The sequence below is a fragment of the Cololabis saira genome, chromosome 9, assembly GCF_033807715.1.
Source record: "Cololabis saira isolate AMF1-May2022 chromosome 9, fColSai1.1, whole genome shotgun sequence".
In the NCBI taxonomy this organism is placed as follows: Eukaryota; Metazoa; Chordata; class Actinopteri; order Beloniformes; family Belonidae; genus Cololabis; species Cololabis saira.
The window spans coordinates 44,009,172-44,034,347 of NC_084595.1; the positions used below are offsets into that span (position 1 = coordinate 44,009,172).

The window sequence follows — 25,176 nt, forward strand, 5'->3', positions numbered from 1 at the left end:
TACCTGTTTTTCTAACTGAAGTCGGACGCGGAACTTCTTTCTCTCTCAATTTAAAATGTTTTTATTTTTTATTGTACTTTTTAAAAAATATATAAATCTGGCGTTTGTTCACTGTTTATGATGTTCATGTGACGTAAACTTTGGATTGTTCGGAGGCGGAATCCACTGCAAAGTGAATCGGTTGTGTGCAATCCAATCCTGCAACTCGTCTTGCGTTTTATGACGAGCTTAGGAAACACTTTGACAAGTTTTGAGTTATATCATTTTCAACATTTTTGTTTTTTGGGGGTATGTGTCTGTTTTTCTTTATTTTCTCCATTTTATTTATTTTTCTTTAAATCCAACTTTATTATCATCTGGATGCTGCTGGGTGCTCACTTCTTTTTTGCTCATACTATTGGGTTTTTTTCCACTTTCAATGTGATCAATGGTTAACCCAAATATGTCCCAGGGAAGGAAAGATAGGCCCTCTGTCAGGCTGGTTAGTTGGAATGTTCGGGGTCTCGGGGGCCCGGTAAAGCGGTCCAGGGTGTTTTCGCACCTTAAGGGTCTTAACACTGATGTAGCTTTTCTTCAAGAGACCCACCTTCGTTCCTCTGATCATAATAGACTGCGCAAATCTTGGGTTGGGCAAATATTTCACTCATCTTTCAACAGTAAATCTAGGGGTGCTGCTATTCTGATTAACAAACGTATCCAATTCTCTCCTGCACAGGTCATATCTGACCCTGGGGGGCGCTATGTCTTGGTGAGTGGGACATTGTTCCAGACTTCAGTGGTATTGGTGTGTGTTTATGCCCCTAATTGGGACAACCCAAATTTTATGACCTCCCTTTTTTCCAATATTCCAAACCTGGATACCCACCATCTTATTTTCGGTGGTGACCTGAATCTGGTGATAGACCCTAAGCTTGACCGCTCACACCCTAAGACGTTTGCACCCACCTCCATGTCCAAAACACTGTCTTCTCTCACAAACCAGTTAGGCTGCATTGATCCTTGGCGCTTTCTCCACCCTGTTGCGAAAGAATTCTCCTTTTTTTCTAAAGTCCACCAAGTCTACTCGCGCATAGATTATTTTTTTATAGATAGAGCCCTCCTTTCGTCTGTAAAATCCACTGAATACTCTGCCATTGTTATTTCCGATCATGCACCACATATTTTAGATTTGTCACTTTCGCCTGTAACTAAGAACCATTGGAGACTCAACACAGCGCTATTAGCCAGTGATGGGTTTTGTGATTTTATCTCTAAACGAATTAATTTTTTCATTGAGACAAATAGATCTGAGTCGACCTCTCCTTCTCTTCTTTGGGAAACCTTAAAAGCTGTAATACGTGGTGATATTATTTCATATAGCTCTCACTTGGCCCATAAAAATAAACAAAAACAGCAGGAGCTGATCGACGCAATTCTCAGCGTAGATAGGGAGTATTCCGGTTCCCCCAGTCCAGATCTATATGCCAAAAGGATCAAACTACAGTCTGAATATGACTTGCTTACCATAAGCAAAGCTGATTATCTCTTGAGACGAACTAAGGGCACATACTATGAATACGGCGATAAGGCCAGCCGCCTGTTGGCCCTCCAACTTAAACGTCAGTCAGCCTCTCGTTTTATAACTGAAATTTATGACTCGTCTCACTCCATAATCACCGATCCAGCCAAAATAAATTCTACCTTTGCGTCTTTTTACTCTGACCTTTATAAATCCGAACACCCTGATAACAGGGTGACGATGGATAATTTTTTAGATAGCCTAGCTATCCCCACTATAGACCCTAACATCAAAAGTAAACTGGATGAACCCATACGGTTGGAAGAAGTTTCCTCTTGTCTTAAATTAATGCAAAACAACAAAGCGCCTGGTCCTGACGGTTTTCCGGCTGATTTTTATAAAAAATTCTCTCATCTACTTACCCCCCTACTCTTAGATATGTTCAATGATTCTTTGAAACAAGGCTCCCTTCCCCCAACTCTAAATCAGGCTTCAATTTCGCTCATTCTTAAGAAAGATAAGGACCCAAAAGAATGTGGCAGCTGGAGGCCAATAAGTTTGCTGAATTCGGATGTAAAGCTCCTGGCTAAAGTCTTAGCATGTCGGTTAGACCCTTGTGTACCGGACATAATCTCAGAGAGCCAGACAGGGTTCGTCAGAGGACGGCAACTGTCGTCTAACATCAGGCGGCTGTTAAATGTTGTACTTTCTCCCAATGTTGCTCAAGCGGCTGAAATGGTTATATCGTTAGATGCGGAGAAAGCGTTTGATCGGGTTGAATGGGGCTATTTGTTTTCTGTTTTGGGGAAATTCAGTTTTGGGGCTAAATTTATTTCTTGGATACAACTTTTATATTCTGCTCCGACAGCTTGCGTAACAACTAATTCCCACAGGTCTGATTATTTCTCGTTAACGAGAGGAACCCGTCAAGGCTGCCCAATGTCCCCCTTACTCTTCGCTATAGCAATTGAGCCTCTCTCTATAGCACTCAAATCATCCCCTCTCTTCACCGGTATTTATAGATCTGGACTGGAACACCGGGTATCTCTTTATGCTGATGATCTTTTGCTGTATGTCACAGATCCGATTAATTGTGTTGATAATATTTTACAAATTTTGAAAACCTTTGGGTCGTTTTCTGGTTACAAGTTAAATGTCGGAAAAAGTGAGTGCTTCCCTATTAATGAAGCGGCAAAACAAATCCCGTCAGGCACCTTACCATTTCGCCTGGCCCGCACTAGTTTTCGTTATTTAGGTGTCAACATTGCTCACTCCTTCCCTTCTATTCATAAATATAATTTTGCTAAGTTGGTTATGGAAATTAAGTCTGATCTGAAGCGCTGGAATTCTCTTCCTCTTTCTGTGATGGGTAGAATTAGTTCTATTAAAATGAACATTCTGCCTAGACTCTTATTTCTTTTCCAATGTCTTCCTATATTTTTACCAAAATCTTTTTTTCGTATGGTAGACCAAGTAATCTCGGACTTTATTTGGGCTGGTAAACACCCGAGAGCACGCAGGGCTATATTGCAGAGAAGTCAACGTATGGGAGGCCTTGCATTACCCAATTTTCTATTTTATTATTGGGCAGCCAATCTACAAAAAATTCATGCTTGGTGCAACTCTCCTAGTCTGGATTGGTGCATACTAGAGGAGAACACTTCTCGCCCGTCCTCTCTGGCGGCTCTAGTTGGTGCCCCTTTGACATCTTCTTATCCTAGTTACATTAAAAACCCAGTTGTGCTTTCTTCTTTGAAAATTTTGAAACAATTTAGACAACATTTCAAGCTTTCTGCTCCCACTTTATGCAGCCCGATTTGCAATAATCATTTGTTCCCTCCCTCTAATTTGGATGTGACATTTGCCTTGTGGAGGGAGAGAGGCTTGACTCACTTCTCAGATTTATATTTAAAAGGCTCATTTGCCGCTTTTAACGATCTTCAAGTCAAGTATAATTTACCCCAGTCTCATAGGTTCCGTTTCTTTCAGGTTCGTGATTATGCCCGAACACACTTTGATTCTTACCCTCAACGTCCATCAAGTTCACTTCTTACTGAGGTGCTTTCACTTCCCAAGGCCCAGGGCAGGATTTCGATTTTGTATGATCTCATATCTTCCTCAGGGCTGGCCTCTCTTGTGGGGCTCAGGGATAAATGGGAAAGGGAACTTGAACTAAACATGTCAGATGAATGGTGGGAGGAGGCTCTAATCAGGGTTAATTCTACTTCTTCTTGTGCCCGTCTAAATCTGATTCAGTTTAAGGTCTTACATAGGATCCACTTTACAAAGGCTAAGCTCAACAGGTTGTTTCCGGATAAGAGTGACACTTGCGATAGATGTGGCGGGTCTCCAGCGGACCATACTCATACTTTCTTTTCTTGTCCAAAATTAGCCGAATTCTGGTCCTGTTTCTTCAAAAGATTAGGCGAAGCTCTCAATATTACATTGGAACCCTGTCCTTTGATAGCTATTTTTGGAGTGCCCTCTGTACCAACCAGCCTGACCAAGAAACATTCTGATGTTGTGGCTTTTGCCTCGCTCATAGCTCGCAGACGTATTCTGCTACAGTGGAAGGACCCCAATCCGCCTTCTCCTACTTCCTGGTTGAGTGATTTGATGTCCTTCTTGTCCTTGGAGAAGGTGAAATACTCTATTAGAGGCTCAACTGCTAACTTTTACATAAGATGGCAGCCTGTCATCACCTATGTGAATACTCTTACCTCTCTGGATCCTAGCTGATTCTATGTTCTCATGCTGTGAGGTGGGCACCCAGGGCATCCCTCGTATTTATTTAATTTTTTTTTTTTTTTTTTTTTTTTGTATAATTAATTTGTTTTTTATATGTTCGGTTTATTTCATTTAGCTGATTTTATATAGTCTCTTTTTCATCCTTTTTATGTACTCTTGTTATCACTTACAGGTTTTGTTTTGTTTGTTTTATTCTGTTTATTTACTAATTAATTAATTTTCTTTTTACATTGTTTTTCTAAAGTCGAGGGGGGTGGGGGGGTTGTTGGAAAGTGCTGCTCTGTTCAGGTTTTAGCACGCCTTTCTCGGAAAATGGGGGGAAAAAAATACGGAGGACCATGTATCTTGTGTTGGATTTCTGTATGTCATTGGTTCCCAATAAAAATATGTGGGAAAAAAAATAATGCACAGATGTGTCATAAATAAAGGAGTTTATGGTTCATATTTTGGTTGCTTATTTATAACATCAAACTGGCTACTATGGACTGAAATACTTGTGCTCAATGCTTAATATAATATTCAAATAAGGAAATCTTGGTGGAAAGTGGTGCTTTGTCATTATGGCGTGTTTTATTAAAAGTAGGTCAATATAAACTTCATTAAGTTTGCACAATGCATGGTTTCAAAATGAACTTGCATTTAAAATAATATTTCTTTATCTGAATATTATATTTAACATTCACAATGACTAAATCTGGAGACAATTAATACATAATTATTATGTAAACTAGACAGATATTCTCCTGCTCATTCCTGAGCACAAATGTATTATATATACATAAATCTTCGTCTTTGAGTGCAAAATACATTTTGAAAACCAAATTTTCCGCCTGCGAGCTCTGTGCGTGAACGCAGTGCGGCCCCCTGAATAATCTAGTTGAAGACCCCTGTCCAACACGCTCACGCAGGTTATGCTGTTATGCTGTTACCCGGATAGCACCTTCAGGCACGAGGTGACATAATGGCGCTTTTCCACTAGTACCTACTCAGCCCCACTCAACTCGCCTCGTCTGCTCTCGTCTTGCCCTCGTTTCTGTGAGGTACTCGATTGTGCAACACAAACGAAGAAGACCCACTCGACTATTGAGGTCCTTCACCGCACTGCATGATAATCGCTTTTTAACTTTTTCCAGTTTGTCTCGGCACTGCTTAAAAGTCCGTTTGTGGCCTTGAGCAGACGTGGACTGAGAAAGCTCCTGGTATATTTTTTTATTCCTTGTGGCTCCATCTAGCTCTCTCTGGATATTTTCCTCAGCACCAGGTTTAAGAAGGTCTCCAACTCAGAACAGATTTCTGTGCTGCCATTGTTCATCGAAAGAAAGGAACAAGAAGCCGCGAGTCGCTCTTGAAATGATGTCACATCCTGACTCAGATATCTGATTGGCCAGCCCCCCGACCAATCGGTGGCCTGTAGTGTGATGATGTCAGATACAGCAGACTCAGCTACTTAGAACCTCATGAAGGGCTTCAAGTATTTGTCAAAAGGGTCAAACATTCCTCAGTGTGCATGAAGTGCAAATAAAAAAAAAGAAAACTTACCAGGGAGTAAAATCCCAGAAGAAATACATTCAAAGATGCGTCTCAGGGCGTCGCCAGGGCTGAGCGGTGCAGAGGCGCTGCTGATGGCCTTCTCCACCAGCAGCTCCATGGCCTGCAGGACACACACAAACATGAGAGGTGGCAGGGGAGGACGACCCGCCTGCAGGACGACCCGCCTGCAGGACGGTAGTCACCTCTTAAAAGTCAAACATCTGGCCCTCACTTACACAAAACACTACAGCATGGATTTGACCGATGCAACCAATCTAATTATGTAATTTCACTCACAATGAGTGTGTTTACATGGGAAGTTTAATTCCTCTTTAATTCAGAATTAAAATTAAATCCAATTTAAAATGAGTAAAAATGACCACGTAAACACCTAATTCCCAATGAAAATGGCCATTCCGAATTAAACTTAATTCCAAAGTAAGTGGCTGGTTTATTCCGATTTTAAATCTGAATAGAATACTTCCACGATCATGTTTACACTCATTCCTCTTTAAATTAATCCCAGTCTTTCTTTCTGCTCGTTCCCTCGCCCGTCTGTCTCCATGACGCTTATATTCCACTGGGCTGGTTTTCCAGACAAAGTTTCAAGATGCAGCAGCAGTAAACGCTGGTCAAGAGCAGAGACCATTTATTTAATAAATAGCTTGGAGGACCTGGAAATAATTAAAAGAACAGATGGCAGGAAAAGCTTTTCAAAGTTGTAGCGGCTAAGTTAGTTTTTCTTCCGGTAGTTTAACTTCCGGTCCCCCCCCTTTCCAATCAGAACCTTCCCAACCCCCAGACCTGGAGAGGAATTGGAGAAAGACCATCAAACGTGTTTTCCTTGTAAAGCTCAATTCAGAATTACTATTTCCATGTAAACTTGAAGGAAAATAGTTTAATTCGGAATTATTTAATCCGGAATAATTAATTCTGAATTAAAAACCATCATGTAACCGTGGCCATTGACAGCATGGATTTGACCGATGCAACCAATCTAATTATGTAAAAACAGAAATCATCATGTGGACTACACTCCATTTTAAAAACAGCAACACAAATATACAGTACAAATGTTACATAGTGAACGTTTCAAATACAGTTGTCTTCAAGTTGAAAGCTTAGTTACCCATCCAGGGAACGGCGACCAGGTGGGAACTCGCTGACACAGGTCCCTCAGGATCCGGATGATGATCACACATGACTGAAGACCGTTGGCTCTAGCCTTTTGATGCAATAAAGTTAGGTTTATGGAGTGACCCAGAGTGACAAGAGATGGACCAAACAAGTGAATCAGTTCCATCATAGAGGTCCAAACACTACTGTTCACAATGGAAGCTAAGTTTCATGTGAAGAAGCCATAATGGTTTGCAATCAGCTGCCATTCCAGTAGTCTTGTACCTCACAGTTAGTAAGGGGAGCTCAAAGTTTGCAAGATGCGCAAGAAACGAGGACCTTTCTTGCCATCTTCTAAACCCTGACCCCGTATTTATCCAGGTATCTGACAAACAGGGACTGAGAAGTACAGCAGTCCGCCCGAGGAGAGTGTAGGGACCGAGAGAGCCGGGGGATCGGGATCAGCTTGCCAACGCTTTTGCTTTGAAGCAAAACCCCAGGAAACGATCCGGATACTCCCCGTTCTCTCAATCCCTATTCTACAAAAAAAGTTAAAGAACGAAAACAATACAAACGTTGGGCATAAAGGCACTTTGTGCTGGTTATTGTGCAGCCTTATGGAATTACATGTAAATCTACAGTCTAACTTGTAAAGTTCAATGGGAAATACAAGGATGCCAGTTATTTTAACAGCATTGTTTTATAAAAAAGGGATTCAGATCAACTTTATCATGAACAAATACAATGGAAATCAATTAAATCTTTGTTATAATAATGAAAATAATAAAGTAGAAATAGACGGCATCCTTGAATGTTGTTTTTTTTTTTTCTTTTTTTGCTTCAAATAGAACTTGTTTTACAAAATCAAACCCAAATGTGTAAGAACACATATCATTTAACAAATAATGCATCTCATAAGGCTACAGGAAGAAAGTAAAATGATGTTCCGAACCTGGAACCACTTAGCGTGGCGCAGAGCAGCCAGAGCGTCAAGGCATTTTTGCCTGTCCAAGACGTCCGCTGGGTCTTTCACCATACCCGAGGTTACATCTAAAAATGGATTTCAAGTGTCAAAATGGTGATGAGGAATGGGTGTTTGACCAGGTCAGCGAGGCTGGCAGAGAACAAACACATTGCCACACATACCAATGTTCGTTTCCATGACAACCTGAAACTGGTTGCACATTTTGTATCATCAAGAAATGTGACATGGTTAGGACCCGAGTGCACCACCCTGCAATAATGAGCTGAGGGATACAGACTGTCTGCAAACGTCATCTGGAATCATTCTCTTTAAATGGATATGAATTCAATGACCTGACACTGACAAAGAAAGATGCATTTGGAAAGAACAATTTAGCCAATAGAGGGAATGCGTATGACGTCATGGATGCCACTTCACAGCGGGTTACGCCCACTGAGTGTCAGAAAGACTGAGTGTCAGAAAGACTGAGTGTCAGAAAGACTGAGTGTCAGAAAGACTGAGTGTCAGAAAGACTGAGTGTCAGAAAGACTGAGTGTCAGAAAGACTGAGTGTCAGAAAGACTGAGTGTCAGAAAGACTGAGTGTCAGAAAGACTGAGTGTCAGCGTAAACTTTCAGTTTGAGCAACTGGAAAACATCCAAAATGAAAAAGAGTTGTTGTGGGATCGACTGTACTCATAGATTTAGTAAGAAATTGGAGTTATCGCTTTACAGACTGCCGAAAAATAAGCTTAACCCTTGTGCTGTCTTTGGGTCAAAATGACCCTATTCTTCTATCCTTCTTTCCTCCTGCCAGGCTTCTTCCTTTCCTCTTTTCCTCATTTTTTACCCTCCTTTACTCCTTTTTCTTCATACCTCCCCTTCCGTCATTCGTTCCTTTATTACCTTCTTTGCTTTTCCTTCCTTCTTTCCTCCATTCCTTCCTTCTTTCCTTTTCTCCCTCGCATCTTTTCTCCTTTCTTCCTTACTTCAGTCTTTCCTTCCTTTCATCTTTTCTCTCGTCCTTCATTCCTTCTTTTCTCCCTTCACCCTCCCTTGACCCAAAGACAGCACAAGGGTTAAGACAAATGGATCGCTGTAATTCATCAACTGGATTCCAGGCACCGAATCGTGGATTTGTGGTTCCCATTTTGTATCAGGTAATGTTGGATTTTTGGGTAGCTAACGTTAAACGGTCCAATCATAAAGTTCGGTGTCCTCATCACTTTAATTTCTACAACAAATCCTGCCTTGAAGTCGGACCAAGCGTCAAGACGTTTGTAAGCCTTCAAGCTTTGCTTCGTGTATTTCCCCGGCGTAGAAATTAAGTACATATAAATATCAGGAAACTGGATTCGTGGCCAAATATTAATGTCCATGGACCACTGGTTCTTGGTAACTGTACCAAATATTAATGTCCATGGACCACTGATTCTTGGTAACTGTACCAAATATTAATGTCCATGGACCACTGGTTCTTGGTAACTGTACCAAATATTAATGTCCATGGACCACTGGTTCTTGGGGTAACTGTACCAAATATTAATGTCCATGGACCACTGGTTCTTGGTAACTGTACCAAATATTAATGTCCATGGACCACTGGTTCTTGGTAACTGTACCAAATATTAATGTCCATGGACCACTGGTTCTTGGTAACTGTACCAAATATTAATGTCCATGGACCACTGGTTCTTGGTAACTGTACCAAATATTAATGTCCATGGACCACTGGTTCTTGGTAACTGTACCAAATATTAATGTCCATGGACCACTGGTTCTTGGGGTAACTGTACCAAATATTAATGTCCATGGACCACTGGTTCTTGGGGTAACTGTACGGGTCACTGTCAAGTCCAACTGCCTTTAATTTAAGCCCATAATCAGCTGTTATCCCGTCTTCTCCACTAGTTGCAGACATTTTTGCAGCTGTTTTTGCCACTCAGTGTGAGTAAGGGGGGGTGGTGACGTCAATGCATTCCCTCTACTTTGAGTTTAAGATGACAAATATCTAAGCCAACACCATGTTATCAGGCTGTCATGGTTAGCTTGTCAAAGTTTCGTGGATACGTGGAGTTTCAGTTGATCCTCTTTGCGTTCTGCGTTGAACAATGATGAGTAGACACCTGAATATGACCTGATAAAAAGTGGCATGGCAGTAGTAGGTGTGGCAACGTTTTTGAGATGTGAGAAAACCTTGGTCAAAAATCCTTCCGAAACTGTTGGGCCCAACCAAATGTGTGATCGGAGACAAACTCCTACCCGTCTGTGTGTGTGACTGTGTGTGGTGAAAGATGTCTAAAATCACTTTAGGCATGTCGGACTGAGCTCAGGACATCGGTTTAACATGGATTTTCTTATTTCAAGCCAAATTGGTTTGTGTTTTTACCAATTCTCCTGGTGTGAGCGGGGCGTCCAACATGTCGGCAGCTGGCTGATGCTGCGTGTTCACAGACGCCCCGTCGGCACTTAGGTTGACAGGAAAATCCCACGTCTAGGGACTAAACTCTGGTACTTCCGCTACGTTTATTCCATCCAGAGTTTCCTAATTATAGTCATGTGCCAAAGTTGGTGCCTCCTTTTCCAAATGCTAGTTTCTTGCGAGTGTATGACACAGTAAAACTCCACTGCTGGTAGTGGGTCATTACGAAGAGTATTAAGGGCCAGGCAGGAGAAAAAATATTTGAGAGGGGAAGCTTTTTTTTTTTATCGTGCACTTCGAGAAAGTCGAAATGTCGAGAATAATGTTGAAATACAATTTCAGGAATAAAGTCGAAATTTCGTGAAGACAGTTGAAATTTTCTTTTTTCCTCAACATTTCAACTTTATTCACAAAATTGTACTTCAACATTCTTTTGAAGATTTTTTTTTTTATTGTGCACTTCAAGAAAAAAGTCGGAATGTCGAAATAAATTTTGAAGTACAATTTCAAGAATAAAGTCGAAATTTAGCCTTTTTTCCCCTCAACATTTCAACTTTATTCACAAAATTTTGACTTTTTTCTCAACATTTCGACTTTTTTATCGAAACTGTACTTCAACCTTAATCTCGACATTTTTCTCGACGTGCATATTGGAAAAAAAATAAATCTTCCTCTAAAATATTTTTATTTTTCTCCTGCCTGGCCCTAATACTCTTCCGTAGGGCACTGGGCAGATGTGGGCTCACATAAACAACTTTGTTCACCGTGTTGTCGTGAATACTGCTGGAATTTGCCTTGTGGATGAATAAATGAATCTAGATTTCCTGGGGGGTTTCAGATCATTGTAAAGAGAGGATTTTTTAATGTTCCTGCTGCAGGACCCATTTCCACTGAGCTTTAGCTGCCGGACAGACGGCCTTGTATCTGCGTTTAGAAAGTCAGCAGAGGTTCACGGCCCTCGTTCATCGCTCCTCCACCGCCGGGCTTAACCTGAGACGTTTCCACTCAAGAGCTGAATTTAGTTTTACCGGTAGCTAAACTTGAATGTTTTACTAGGGAATAATCTCTTTCAGTGTTGATCCCTGAGTCACACTGTTGGAAATGTTTTATAAAAATGTTTATCCAGATTGATGTTCAGCAAACAACTCCATCTCTATAACCTCTCTTTATGTCTTACCCTGCTGGTATTGCATGCTCCTGAGCAGCAAAATAAACTGTCTTCATGTACAGATGTCTGCACACCCGCTGATCAATTAATCAAGTGCTTATGATTGATTTGTGCTCTTAAAGCCTTTGGAACCAGGGAGAGCTCAATATTGTACATTTAGTTTCTCTCGAGTTTCATTTAGCTAAATAACTAAAGGCCCAGTGAAAGTAATGTGTAGTTCTTCTGGGGTCGTTTTCCCCCAATACTAACACCCAGTATAATAGGAAGATTTGATCATCTTTTTCCACAAACACAGGCTTAAATGAGAGGCGACCAACTTTCACACATGACTGTCCAGTATATTGAGGAAGCAATGGTTGCTGAAGAGAAAAAATAAATAAAATATAGCAACTACCACAGAACATAAGGGTTAGAGATCATTGCATGCATACCTAGAATCAGCAGGTTGGAATAAGACCCCAGCAATCACTGTTTATGAAGGCCTGTGCTCAGGTGCAACCAAAGATTCCTCTGCAGGACAACTCTCTCCTGCACTCAACAATACTCCCCTAAGAGGAACTTCAAACAGTGAGACTAGGGAAATGTGTGGGGTGTGGCTTTTCTGTCATCAATTAACCCCAGAGAAAATGTCTGACGGGAAAAGTGTTGCACGGCGCCAGAGCTCGCAGCTTTGACGGGAGGACTTGCACAACAAAAGTCAAAACACGCGTCTAAAGAACGGTGAACCGCATCCACATTCGTGGAAACGCAATAAAACGAAGAAAGTTCGAAGAAAGAATATAAAGTTTTCCCCTCCAGAGAACTTTCACACTAATGTCTTCGGATTAAGCGTGACCAGCCTGCAACTGAGCCAAACGGCTCCAACTGGAGTCCTGATGGAGTTCAGCAAAGGACGCTGTTCTGCACACTTACGCCATGTCCACATGTTCATTTAAACACGTAAAACTTTCCTAAGCTCTGCTTCCGTAGGCCTAGAGTACTGTGCAGTAGAGGGCTGCATTGGGATCGGGCTCCGCGGGACCCAAGGCCAATCTGGCGGGAGCGGGAGGTTTGAACTTTGCTGCGGGCGGCTAAAAAAAACACTGCAGGATCGGGATGTAGTCTAGTGACAAGATGGAAATCAATGACGTGGAAAAGAACCTCAAACAAGGTCTTTACAAAACAAAGACAAAGCAAGGCTAGTCAGATATTTGGAGAAACTGCGTTTAGTCTCTGTGGAGCATCTTGGAAGAGACGAGGGATTGGAACCTCAGTCAGTCAGCAACATTCTCTTCCTCCACAGATATGTAATGGCCAAGTGATTCATTTGTTAAATTAATTTGTTTCATTCATTAACTTTGTCTATTTTATGTTATTTATTAGTGTTATTTGAGCCACTCACAGCTACTCTCGTTGCTATAACCTCAATCACATAATTGATGCGAGAAAGGATAAATAGCTTGTGGATGATGACAATGATGGATTTGCATCTAACTTTCAGTCAGGTGCCTATCAGGGTTCATACACATTTTAACCAACACATTTCCATGACTTTTCCATGACTTGGCAGCAAGTTTCCATGGCTATACATCACCCTCTAAAACATCAATGACGGAATGAAATATAGGAATAAAACTATGTAAAAATTCCCCACAGTGGAGATCTAATGACAATTATGGTTTTATACAAAATAAACCTTTGTTTAAACTAACACTGATATACCAGCACTATGTTGTAGTAAATGTTGTATAGTAAATATAACTGTAATAACTGTAATAATAACCGATCTGCATGATGCGTAAGATGCTAGGCAAGTCACGCGTGAGACTTTTCTATAGGAAATATTTATTGATCAATTTTAAAATCTACCTTATAGGCTGATATTACTAAATGTTGTAATTAAGTGAGAAAAATTAATTCCATGACTTTTCCAAAACTTTTGGGGTGAACTTATGTTTCCAAAACTTTTCCAGGCCTTGAAAATGACATTTTCAAATTCCATGACTTTTCCACGTTTTTTCAAAACGTATGAACCCTGTCTATGAACTGTCAATCATCCACCAAGCTCCACAATTATCATGTTCACATTAAATCAGAATAGATTTGTCTGGGACATTTCTCTTGCGGGACGGGAGAAGACACTAAATCAATGCATCTCTATTATTGTGCGGCAGGAATTCTCAGAGTTTTGCGGGAGTGGGTAGAACACACACGGTGCGGGAAGTAATGGTCAGAAATGCAGTGGGAGCGGACGGGAGCGGGATGAAGAAAACAGTCTTCTGTTTTCGGGCTCTACTGTGTGGCTTCACATGATGCACTTCCTCCTCCCTCCCTCTGATCTATGAGTTCCTATCATTACTGCTTTACATATCTCAACGCAGCCATCCCTATTCAACCGTACTTTACGCGCCCTCACCCTTTTTTAGCATCATACAGTCAAAGGCAGCTTGTGTTCTATATAGAAGATTATATATTTAAATAAACCAAGCATTTCCAAGCAAGCCAGCAGGCTCAGAGTTTTGTAGTGCAGGTTCTGACGTCACAGTACACAAGCTCTTGTACCGTGCAACACATTTACCGCTTAGAGAAATTTAGGCATGTCTCTGTGTGAAAGCAGTCAGCTGACCTCAGGGGAGCACTTCAGAACAGGGACTTCAGCGCCGTGAACTCTTCACCAGCACACAAGAGGCAGATTTGTTTCCTGTGGGGAAAACTACGTCCCATTTTCTTTGACTAGTCCCAATTTGAGAAAGGGTTGCAAAAACTCAAACATCTTTTCAGTTACGTCAAACTCAGCACCAAGTCAATTTGCCTTGTTTGTATTTTTGTCTTCTGCTGGAATTTTGAATCGATGCGATTAAAAAGAAAAATATGGAAAAATACAATGAATGTGGTCTACTGATTATAGCTAACGGTACAAATGGAAACATGTCCTGAAACACAGGAAACAAAATAGAATCTCACCTGGGAAGAACTAGACTTAACAAAATGCAAACACTGATCATGCTTTGTTCCAAGGATAAAAAACAGCAGCATTTAAAAGGAACGAGTTACAGAGAAAAGGTGGAAGAGCAGTACTGCTGGCACTGTCATGGTTGTCAATTCAAACACTCGGGAGTAACTAAACTAAAAAAAACAAACTAAAAAACATGCTCCCAGTTATTGAAACAAAGATGGCAAAATGTGTCCCCTGTTTTACTGCTCAGAAACCAGCAAACCCTGAAGAAAACAGCCCACAATGGAGCACATTTAGCAGGATCAACTTCCTCCTCAGCTTCTGTCTCGTTTTACCTGAAGTTAATCCTACACGTTTTGTGCAGACAACCTGATTGAAAACGCAGCAGATGGGTGTGGAGTGCCAGCAGACAATACTCTTCAGGGTGTCAACCAACATAGTGAAACTGATTTCATAGAGCGAAAGAAGAAAGAAGAAGAGAGGAGCTATGGGAAAGGCTGTGGTGGATCTCCAACCTCCATCCGGGCCAGCCTCCTCCCTGATGACGGGCGAGGTCAACGTGATGGTCACTTGCATCTTTGGCTCGCCGCAGGATGTCAGAATGATGGCCGCTTCCTGGATTGATGCTTTCACCTCGTACTTCTCTGGAGTTACGATCTGGGGGGTTAAACACAAATACGCCACCGTTACTTCAACGTCCAGTTTCCATGCGGCTAGCTCAGTCACTTCTACGAGGAGTCTGGTTTCGTCGTCTCTCTGGTCACTAATGGCGCTTTTTCACTACAACCTACTCAACCCGACTCGCCTCAGTTTGGTTCTTTTCCACTAGGGGTCTAACGTGCTGAGTAGATACTTTCCTGTAACTATTCTGCCGAGGTTCTAAGCTGCTGAGTCGGCTGTATCTGACATCATCACACTACAGACCACCGATTGGTCGGGGGGTTGGAGTCAGACGTCTGAGTCAGGAGGAGGAAATCAGAGAAAGAGACTGACGGATTCTTGTTCATTTTATTCAACCAGCAATGGCAGCAAAAGTCTGTTTCATGATCCAACTCTGAGGTGCAGATGTTCATAAACCTGGTGCTGAGGAGAGAATTAAAAAGGGATCTAGACGGCGATAAGGAACGACCAGATCTACCAGGAGATCTGTCTCTTCATAGCTGCTCACGGCTCCAGCTGACTTTTCAGCAGCGCCGAGACAAACAAACAAAAAAAAAAGTGTCACAGCTTGAAGCTTCTTTCACTCATTTTTAACTTGATATCAAACACAAGCCACAGTCCCAGCAGCACATCTATCATCTCCTCCAGGTTCTACATCTTTAATAATGACTTGGTTTTATATAGCACCCTTCAAGGCACCCAGAGCTTTACAGAGATCATTATTCATTCATACACATCCTCACTGGTGGTGGTAGCTACGTTTGTAGCCACAGCTGCCCTGGGGCAGACTGACAGAAGCGTGGCTGCCATATCGCGCCAAACGGCCCCTCCGACCACCACCAACATTCATACACATTCAGACACATTCACACGGGGCAAGGTGGGTAAGGTGTCACTACGACAGCAAAGTCAGCCCCTTTAGTGTTGTTGTCTTCTCCGTTTAGATCACACAATCAAATACGTCACAGCAGGTTCACTCCAACCTCCTACTTCTGCTCCAGGTGATGGATTGTTATGGAAAAGAAACCAGGCCAAGTTGAGTAGGTACTACTAGGTTTCTTTTTTAGGAACAAATCATGTTTTTCATTTCGGGTCCGGAAACATTTGATCAAAACAACTTTTTTACCCTTGTTGGACTATGGCGATCTCCTTTTTATCAACGCTCCCGAGCAGTATTTAAAGAAATTACTGTAGATACCGTGTATCATTGTGCTTTGCGTTTTATCACCGGTGGCAGCTATCAGGTACATCACTGTTTTTTGTTGCTGCTGCCAATTGTCGTCCTTTGCCTCCGCAGACTCTCCCACTGGCTGACTTTTATTTATAAATCCATTTTGGGACATCTCCCTACATATTTGTGCGTGCACATGTGTAGAAACGTCAGCCGTTATGAACCTGCGCTCACAGAACTTTATTCAAATGCAGGTTCCGAGAGCCAGAACTGAACTGGGTAAAAAGGCGTTCCAGTTTTCTGCCCCCTCAACCTGGAATGATGCGCAGAAGGACTTGAAACTGGTTGATCTAGTATCCTTGGGTAAATTCAAATCAATTTTAAAAGACAGAGAAATTAGCTCTCTCGGTTCTTGTGACTGCCCTGTTGTGTAAATTTTACTATTGTTTTACTATTGTTTCCCCGGAATGTGTGACTGACTGTCTGTGTTTGTATGTATTGTTGTTTTTATGCTGCCATTTTGGCCAGGTCCCTCTTGAAAAAGAGGTTTTAATCTCAATTAGTTTTTTACCTGGTTAAATAAAGGATATATATATATACACTAGTGGAAAAGTGCCGTAAGATTCTAGGCTAGGCTTAATTGTTTTGTCCGTTCAGCTGGAGCAGACGTGAGGTTCTGTTAAAGTGCAGAGGGATGAATGCAGGCTGGTGTAGTCGGGGAGGACAGTACCGTGAGTTGTTTGGGCAGATGCTCCACGATGGACGTGAGCAGGCTCTTGGTCGGCTTCTCAGAGCAGAGCAGGACCAGGTTGACGTTGGTGTCTCCACGGAGCAGCAGGCCTTTGGCCAGGACTCCCACCCTCATCACCCCCTTCAGGGCTCTGCACAGGCGGAAACAAGATACAGGAACAAAACCATCAGCAATCACACTCCCCTTCTGACAGAACGTTCAAAATTACATATTATATAATACATATTGGGAAGAGGTGTTTGGGGCCCTTTCAGTAGTATTTAATCAAGATCTCATAAAAGATCCGACGTTGGCAACACTAGGTGTGATACCGGAAGGAATTGAGGGTAGAGGTAAAAAATATCTCTTACAGATATTACTGACAGCAGCAATTAAGAGCATCACTATTAGGTGGTTAAAATCTGACCCCCAACATACAACATGTGGACTGAAAAAGTCTGGGAAATCTTTCAGATGGAACAGATAACATACTCTCTTAGACTTCAGAAAAGTGTTTTTCTTAAAAAACTAGAGCCCTGCTGTGGCTCTGTTAACGCAGTGAATAGACTCTCCTACACATTCTGAGTAATAGATAAGACACACTCATATTATTTTTTATCTTTATTGCTTTGCTAATTAAATGGTCCAAACTAGTCTGTGGGTACAGACGGAATAAATGGAAAACGGTAGACAATGTGTATGTAAAGGAATGTATAAGGGCCAATCCCAATACACCCCCTACTTTCTACCACTAGCCCTAAAAATGAAGCCACAGGCGTAGGGCCCTTGTAACCTTCCCTAGGGATTGGGACACCACTTGCTACGTCACTGCGTGGTTTAGGTTCGGGTACGTAAGCGACTGTGTAGTTACGTTTGCACAAACGTCACACCATATCAGGAAGCCCAGAGATAAAAGCTGTTTTAATTTCCGCTGTAGCACTGTTAATATGCCACTTTATTAAGTTTTAATATTTTTTCAAGCGTAAAAGTAACTGTTAAGATCCCCAACCTGGGCTCAGTTTATCCAAATAACGTCTGTTAAGAAATTTGATCAGATGTTTTCGGGATGAGAAGAGCCGCCGGCTCAGGAGCTGATTTATGGTTCCGCGTTAAATCGCCACGTAACCTACGCCGTAGGCTCTGCGTTGGTGTAACGCGGAACCATAAATCAGCCTTTATTCTGGCAAGATCTGAAAAGACTTCGCAACAACAGCCAAGTGAGTGATTATGTACATTCACTGAGTGAATATTATGAAAATAAAATATATATTTCTCGCTAGAAATGTAATCAAAACACATTTTTATGCAGAAACTAACTCAAAATATTGATTTTATTCACTAAAAAATAAGAAATGTCCGCCATGTTTTTTTGTTTGATTCAGTCTGCAAATGACGACGTAAAGCATTCTGGGAAATTTTCTCTAGCCCTCGGTCGGCGAGTCAGCATCTGAAAACCCTCGCTATGAAGGGCTAGATTCATACACACTAACCCTCGTTATGTCCACTAGCCCTCGTTATGTCCACTAGCCCTACATGCAAAGAGGAATTGGGACACCACTACCCTCACGGGAACGCGCAAAATCAAATTTTTTTCTTTTTTCGGTAATGCACACAACGGAAATGGCCTTTAAGTTACAACATGTACGTACAGAGAAGCTCCAGTGTCTGTTGCAGGCTCCTGGAGCGAAGGATTCCGTTCCAGCTTCAAACAAGTGTCATCTCTTTCCTCTCCTCCAGACACACACCTGTCTTTAGCTGCTTCCTTCTTCTCCTGGTCCTCTTCCTTAGTCTCGTCCTGACCGGTGATGATGTCGGAGACCAGTTTGAGAGCACGTTCCGTGATGGAGACGATCTTCTGGATGGACTGCAGCTCCTCCTCCGAGGGGTAGATGGCTGCGTGCTTGGTCATGACGTAGCGGTCGTCGGAGGAGTCAGGGCGACGAGGAAGCTGAAAGGCAAACGACCACAAACTGCTCAGGTTTTTCCATCTTTAGAGTAACAGCCTCCCTTGAATGCGTGATCTTATGTCATGTGTTTGGTTTTTTTGTGATCAAATGTTTTTATTTATATATTCAATGTTTTTAATTATAAACTGTGGCATCCACAATGATGTCAAACAAACATACACATATTTTCACTTCCAAACCCACCCCTCGGACCTAAGCATTCGATGAAAACAATTAATAATAAGGAAAACAAAAAAAAGACAATAAAACAAAGGCAAAACATTAATATCAAAAACTGGACAAGGATAGCTGCAACAAGGTTGTCGATATCAGTTTTAAATAAATCTTTCAAGTTTGGCTTTAATTTGATCTGCTGCCATAAACCATAATAAAATATTTGGTTGTATTGCATTATGGATTGTGGCTGTAGATATTTCCAGATAGATAATCAATAAAGTGAGTGGTGGTTTCCATCTTACTGCAATCATCTGTTTTGCTGCTGTTAAGATTCGTTTTTGACATAATGAAGCATTAATTGTGGATAAATTATTTAAAATAAGTGTTTGACGGTTTACTGGAATATTCAGTACTGTTGTGGAGGATAATGCAGTTACAACCTTATGTCATGTGTTTAGTGTATAGTACAAAGTTTTCTCATGCCCATCCGTCACTGACTGCTCACAACCATCACACATGCTTGTTTTTCAGCTCAGGATAGTTTCCCCATTGAGGATGAATATCACTGACCAGGGCTGGGGATCGATTCGAATGTCAAGAATCGATTTGATTCCAATTCAGAATCGATTATCAAGATTTGGTTCGATCTGATTCCGATATTGATTTGGGTTAGTGTTATTAAAACTGTTTTTTGAGCTGTTACATGAATTATATGACTGTGTAGTTATGCAACATATTAATACTAGTATTATATTGGGATTCAACAGCAAGTATTGGCAGCTAATGATGCTGTAAGGACCAATCAGCTCCCAGAATGCTGATAGAACTGCAAACAGAAACATCATGTGGGTCAGAATTATCAAACAGATCCAGGGAGGAAACAGAGACGGATGAAATAGTTTTATTTTTTTCCCACATTCCGTTCAAATTTTTTCCATTTACGGTCTATTTCGGTTTTTAATTTTTGAGAATTTGGTTTTTAGCATTTTATGCAAATGTAACCCCAAGACAGTATATAAAGTAATGAAATATAGACAATTTATGCCATTATAACTGAAAGCTTTAATGTTTTCAAACCTTTAAACATATTTAAAGGCAAAAAACATGTCAGTGGTTATTCTCGTGTCCAACAAAACATTCCTTTTTTGGGCATAAACAAAAAAGTTGTAATGATGAAAAAAGAAAAAAAAACGATCTTTAGACATACGAATAGATTTTTAGGAATTAATATGAGAATCAATTTAGAATCGGAAAATTGATTTTTTTCAACACGGCCTAACTGTGACTGAAGGTAAAAGCAGTCCTACCATGGGACCCGGCGGCTGCAGCCCGGGCATGCCGGGCCGGACCCCCAGGAGACCCGGAGGGCCAGGAGGCCCCGGGGGATACCCTCCATCGGGCATACGGCGACGGTCGTCCCAGTGATGCTGCTCCTCTTCCATACGCCTCCAGTACATGTCTTCTTCATAGCGCCTGCAATGGAAACCACAATTCATGTCCTGATCTTTTTGAAATAATTCTAAAAATCTGATGTCAAAAAACAAACATTAAAATTCCATCAAACAAAGCTTTTTTTTTTTTTTTTTTTTTTTTTAAAAAAAGGACCTTAATTAGTATAAAATGACCTGGAGGTGTCAAAGTAACAGCTAAACCCAAAACTGCTCCAGTTCTCTACAGTGTGAAGGAGCTTCAGTGATTCCTTTACTTTTCGTTCTTTCATTGTTTTAGGATTGATGTGGATAAATATGTATGGTTTGGTTTGGTTTACCTGGCATTTCCGCCAGTAAAAGAGAAAAATAAGATGAAAACATAGCCTTAAAAATAGAAAAATCCCCAAGTGAGTCATAATTATGAGATAAAAAGGTTGAAGTTATGAGATAGAAAGTCATAATTATGAGATAGAAACTCGAAATTATGAGATAAAAAGTCATAATAATTGTGATATACAAAGTCGAAATTATGACTTACCGTGGGGATATTTTTAGTTTTAAGGCTAAGTTTTCATTTTATTTTTTTTCCTTTAACTGGCGGAAATGGGCTTCCATAAATATGAGCTCAGCGGTGGAGCGAGCGATCAGTCTCAAAATATTTCACCTTTCTGCCTCACTTTACTTTTAGAAATGATTAATGAGGGTAATAAACTCATGATTTTCCTAATAGAGTATTTAATCCAGCTCAGTGAACCAACACAGTAGGAGGCTGAACATTCATACTTAGTGCCTGAGTGACAGACTCATTAAAAGGAATAACCGAAGTGTCAGATTCTGAACAAACATCTGTCCAGGAATAAGCTGCTGTTTATTTTCTCTGGTGTACCAGGTAAAAGTGTGAAACCTGCTGCAGTTTTTGGGCACAATTTTTTTTGATTTGATGATTTTATTTCGAACATGCAAAAAAAAAAAAAAAGTAGTTTAGTAGTAGAGTACAAAAAAGTAAAAAACAGAATACACACACACACACACACACATATACATATATACATATATATATATATATATAGCACTTGGGCAGACCTCATGGATCCACCAACATGCTTGACACAGAGTAGGAATGAAGTAAAGACTTATCCAGTCCTACCCCTGAATCTTACATACATTCTTACATATAACAAGAGTTTCAATAAACTTACTTATAAAACAACCCATACCTACTTTAATAACTGTTCAATACAGTGATATAATACTCAATTATATGTATATATAAATAGTCAAAATCAATCAAATCAAGGCAAACAAAAGAAAACAAACGCCCAGCATTTAGTTGTGCTACTATGTATGTATGAACTATACTAATAATTAATTAGAAATAATTATAATGCATGGTATTACATTATCATTACTTTACTATAATACTACAATATAATAGAGAACAATAGACAGCAATGGTATAACAATATACTTGATTAACCCTATAAGAGTAGATATGCTATATATATATATATATATATATTAGGCCCTCCAGAAAAACGCGATTACGCGATCGCATAATTCATTGCATAATCAGCCAAATGGCGCAGATTACGCGGGGATACATTTATTCCTAAAAGGGTGCATATTTCCCGCGATAATTGCATATGTCCGCGCTAAATATGCGATTATGCGGGGTTTATGCGGGGATTATGCGGGGCTCGCTTGATTTCACAATAGCCGCACATTTTCGCATAAAGTTTGGAAAAGGGGGAAGTGTTGTGAGTGACATGTCGGGACGCCCGGTCGCGACGTGCGGGACCCGCCCGGGGACCTCCGCACCCCTCGCAGAAGCCGCCACCTCCCAAACAGCAGCTCTCACCCGCGGGGGTGAGAGGTAAAGGGAGTGCCGTCTCCGCCGAACCCCCCGCTTGCGCGGTGGGCGCGGCTGCCGGGGGACTCAGGATCCGCGCTGACCGCGCACCACTGCGCACGCTCCCATCCACTGGGGGATCTTGGCGGCGAACGCGTGGGGTGACCAAGCTCTGGCTCGTCCCCTCATCGCACCGGTGCGCCCGGCAATCACCCGAGCACCGAGCCGCGGGCTGGAGGGGAGAGACCAGGTGGGGACCGGCCTCCGGGCCGCCACCCCCCCCTCTCCACCTGCGCTCTCCTTTTTTTTTTCGTCTACGACCTCAGATCAGACTAGACAGCCCGCTGAATTAAGCATATTACTAAGCGGAGGACAAGAAACTAACAAGGATTCCCTCAGTACAATAAGCATTCTTTTAATCTGTGTTCTTATGTATTGAGTGTTGAATGTTTTTATCATGGACCTCGAGTCTGACTAATAGCCTAAACGATGATGACGATGAGTAGCGGCGAGCGAAGAGGGAAGAGCTCAGCGCCGAATCCGCAACTTCCTGCATATTTTGCATATTTTGTAACTTTCCGCATATTCCACGACTTCCCGCAAATTCTGCAACTTCCAGCATATTCCGCAATTTCACCGCATAAAAGCACATAAAAAACCTGCACAGTTAATCGCTTAATCAATGATTTTAGCCTTAGTTTTTCTGGAGGGTCTAATATATATATATATATATATATATACCGTATTTTCGCGACCATAAGGCGCACATTTTTTTTTTTTTTTTTTTTTAAATGTCCCGGGCGCCTTTTGAAACGGTGCGCCGTGTCTATTACCTGAATTACGGTAATGTAAGGCCGGCCCCCATGAGAACGGTAAAGGGAGAAGGGGGCGGGTGAAGCCCCCGTGAGTTGCGACGTGAATGAGACTCCACTGAGCTGTTTAATGCGGAAACAGATGATGAAAACTTTGAAGGATTTGCTTGATGTGTAAAGTGAAATAAAATACAATCAAACTAAGTTTTGCTCCGCTCTATTTAAATAAGCACACTTGTGTGTGTGTGTTCTGCAGCACGCGTGTGTTTTGCATGTCGGAACCGAGGAAGCACCTGCCGTGGGTTTGCGGGTCCGATCGCCGCATCCCCGCTGCAGATCCGGCTGAAATGCCGGTGCCCTTCCCCCGGGAACCCCTTCTACCAGTCCATGTGGGCTGCTCCGGTCCCGGTCGGTCGGAACCGGTCACTTTCCCCGGTTAAAGCCGCGGTGATGGGCGCTGCTGCAGCCCGACTTCCTGGTTCCCAAAGCGGTCCGATCGACCTGGTTCCCGGCCGCTTTGGGAGCAGAGATTTCTGGGGTCTGTCTCAGGTCTGATCAGCTTCACCCTCCGAAATTTGCAGCCAAATCTGTCGGTTACAAACCCGGTACCGGGTCCCGACATGCGCGGGTGTGTTCGCGGCGCGACACACACTTACTGGTTTATGTGGCGCTTGCCTGGCGCAGCTGATGGACAGAAACTGTATGGTGATTTTTAAAAGAAAAACTTTGCATAAGACGTTTCCAGCCGGAGTCATTATAAGGGTGAATGAAAAGGGGTGGCTGGATGAAGGGATGATGATGATCAAGTGGCTGAGACAGGTCTGGAAATTCGGACTGGCGCAGCTGAATTAACGGAGCTCCTGTCGCATACAACCCGGTACCGGCTCCCCTGTGAGCGGGTCCAGCGCGGCGGTCCCGGGACGCGGGACCCGGGACCGCCGCAGGACCAGCGCGGGGGGGCGGACCGGGACCCGGGACCCGGGACCCGGTCCAGCGCGGGGGAGCAGACGGGGAGCGGACCCGGTCCAGCGCGGGGGAGCAGACGGGGAGCGGACCCGGTCCAGCGCGGGGGAGCAGACGGGGAGCGGACCCGGTCCAGCGCGAGGGAGCAGACGGGGAGCGGGACCCGGGACCGCCGCGGTCGGGATTTTTAAAAGAAAAGCGTTCCCTAAAGAGACTTTTCCAGCCAGAGTGAAATGAAAAGGGCTGGATGGATGAGGAGATGATCAGTGGCTGAGACAGGTTTATGTGCAGCAACCCGGTGGTTTTTTTAAATTCTTTAATGCAGAAACAGAATATGAACCTTTGAAGGGTTTGATTGATGTGAAAAGTGAAATAAAATATCAAACTAAGTTTTGCTTCCGCTGTATTTTTAGCGCGTGTGTGTTCTGCAGCGCCCGTGTGTGCAGCTCCGTCTCCGTAGACGGCGCCTTTTGGGTCGGTGCGCCGTATGTATGTTTTAAAACCAAAAATGACACACAAAACTGAGGGTGCGCCTTTCCACACAGTGCGCCATATGGTCGCGAAAATACGGTATATATACACACACTGATTCATATATTTACCTCCAATTATATCCATAAAAATTACTATAAATCTATATATCAACATATAACTATAAATCAATATATATTAACAGAGATATAGATACACAAAAACTGTACGTATAATACAACTCAATATATCCATATACATACCTACATATAACATATCTATGTAAAGGTTCTTACAATAAACATTCAAATTAAAAATGGCTGCATGTAAAATACATCTCTTTGAAGAAAAATCAGAAACAACAGTGCAATGGCCAGGTCAAACCTATAATAGAGGGATTGTGAAGTCCAGCAAGAAGATTAAAGTCTGTTACCTCATCTCCATCCTCCAGCGCTCCTCCTCCTCTCTCCGTCTCCAGTACTCCTCTTTCTGCATCTGTTTCCTCATCTTCTCCTCCTGAATCTTCCTGGCTCGGATGCTGGGCTTCACCTCCACCTGCAGGTCTGGGTTCACCTTTTTCTGCAACAC

The 25,176-nt window shown here is 42.2% G+C and overlaps 1 protein-coding gene across 3 annotated transcripts in view; it reads right to left on the reverse strand.

Annotated features, from left to right (window-relative positions):
* zfr (zinc finger RNA binding protein) overlaps window positions 1-25,176 on the reverse strand; it is a 44,787-nt gene that overhangs the window by 4,204 nt on the left and 15,407 nt on the right. Inside the window, exons 11-18 of one of the 3 annotated variants that reach the window (XM_061729651.1) lie at window positions 25,022-25,167; window positions 20,371-20,536; window positions 18,686-18,888; window positions 16,941-17,091; window positions 14,895-15,036; window positions 7,845-7,942; window positions 6,906-7,001; window positions 5,786-5,897 (exon numbers count right to left, since the gene is read on the reverse strand). In XM_061729651.1, coding sequence (XP_061585635.1) covers window positions 5,786-5,897; window positions 6,906-7,001; window positions 7,845-7,942; window positions 14,895-15,036; window positions 16,941-17,091; window positions 18,686-18,888; window positions 20,371-20,536; window positions 25,022-25,167 — 1,114 coding nt within the window. Of the gene's footprint in view, window positions 1-5,785; window positions 5,898-6,905; window positions 7,002-7,844; window positions 7,943-14,894; window positions 15,037-16,940; window positions 17,092-18,589; window positions 18,889-20,370; window positions 20,537-25,021; window positions 25,168-25,176 lie in introns of those variants that run through there. The other 2 variants (XM_061729650.1, XM_061729652.1) reach the window with 2 other exon arrangements.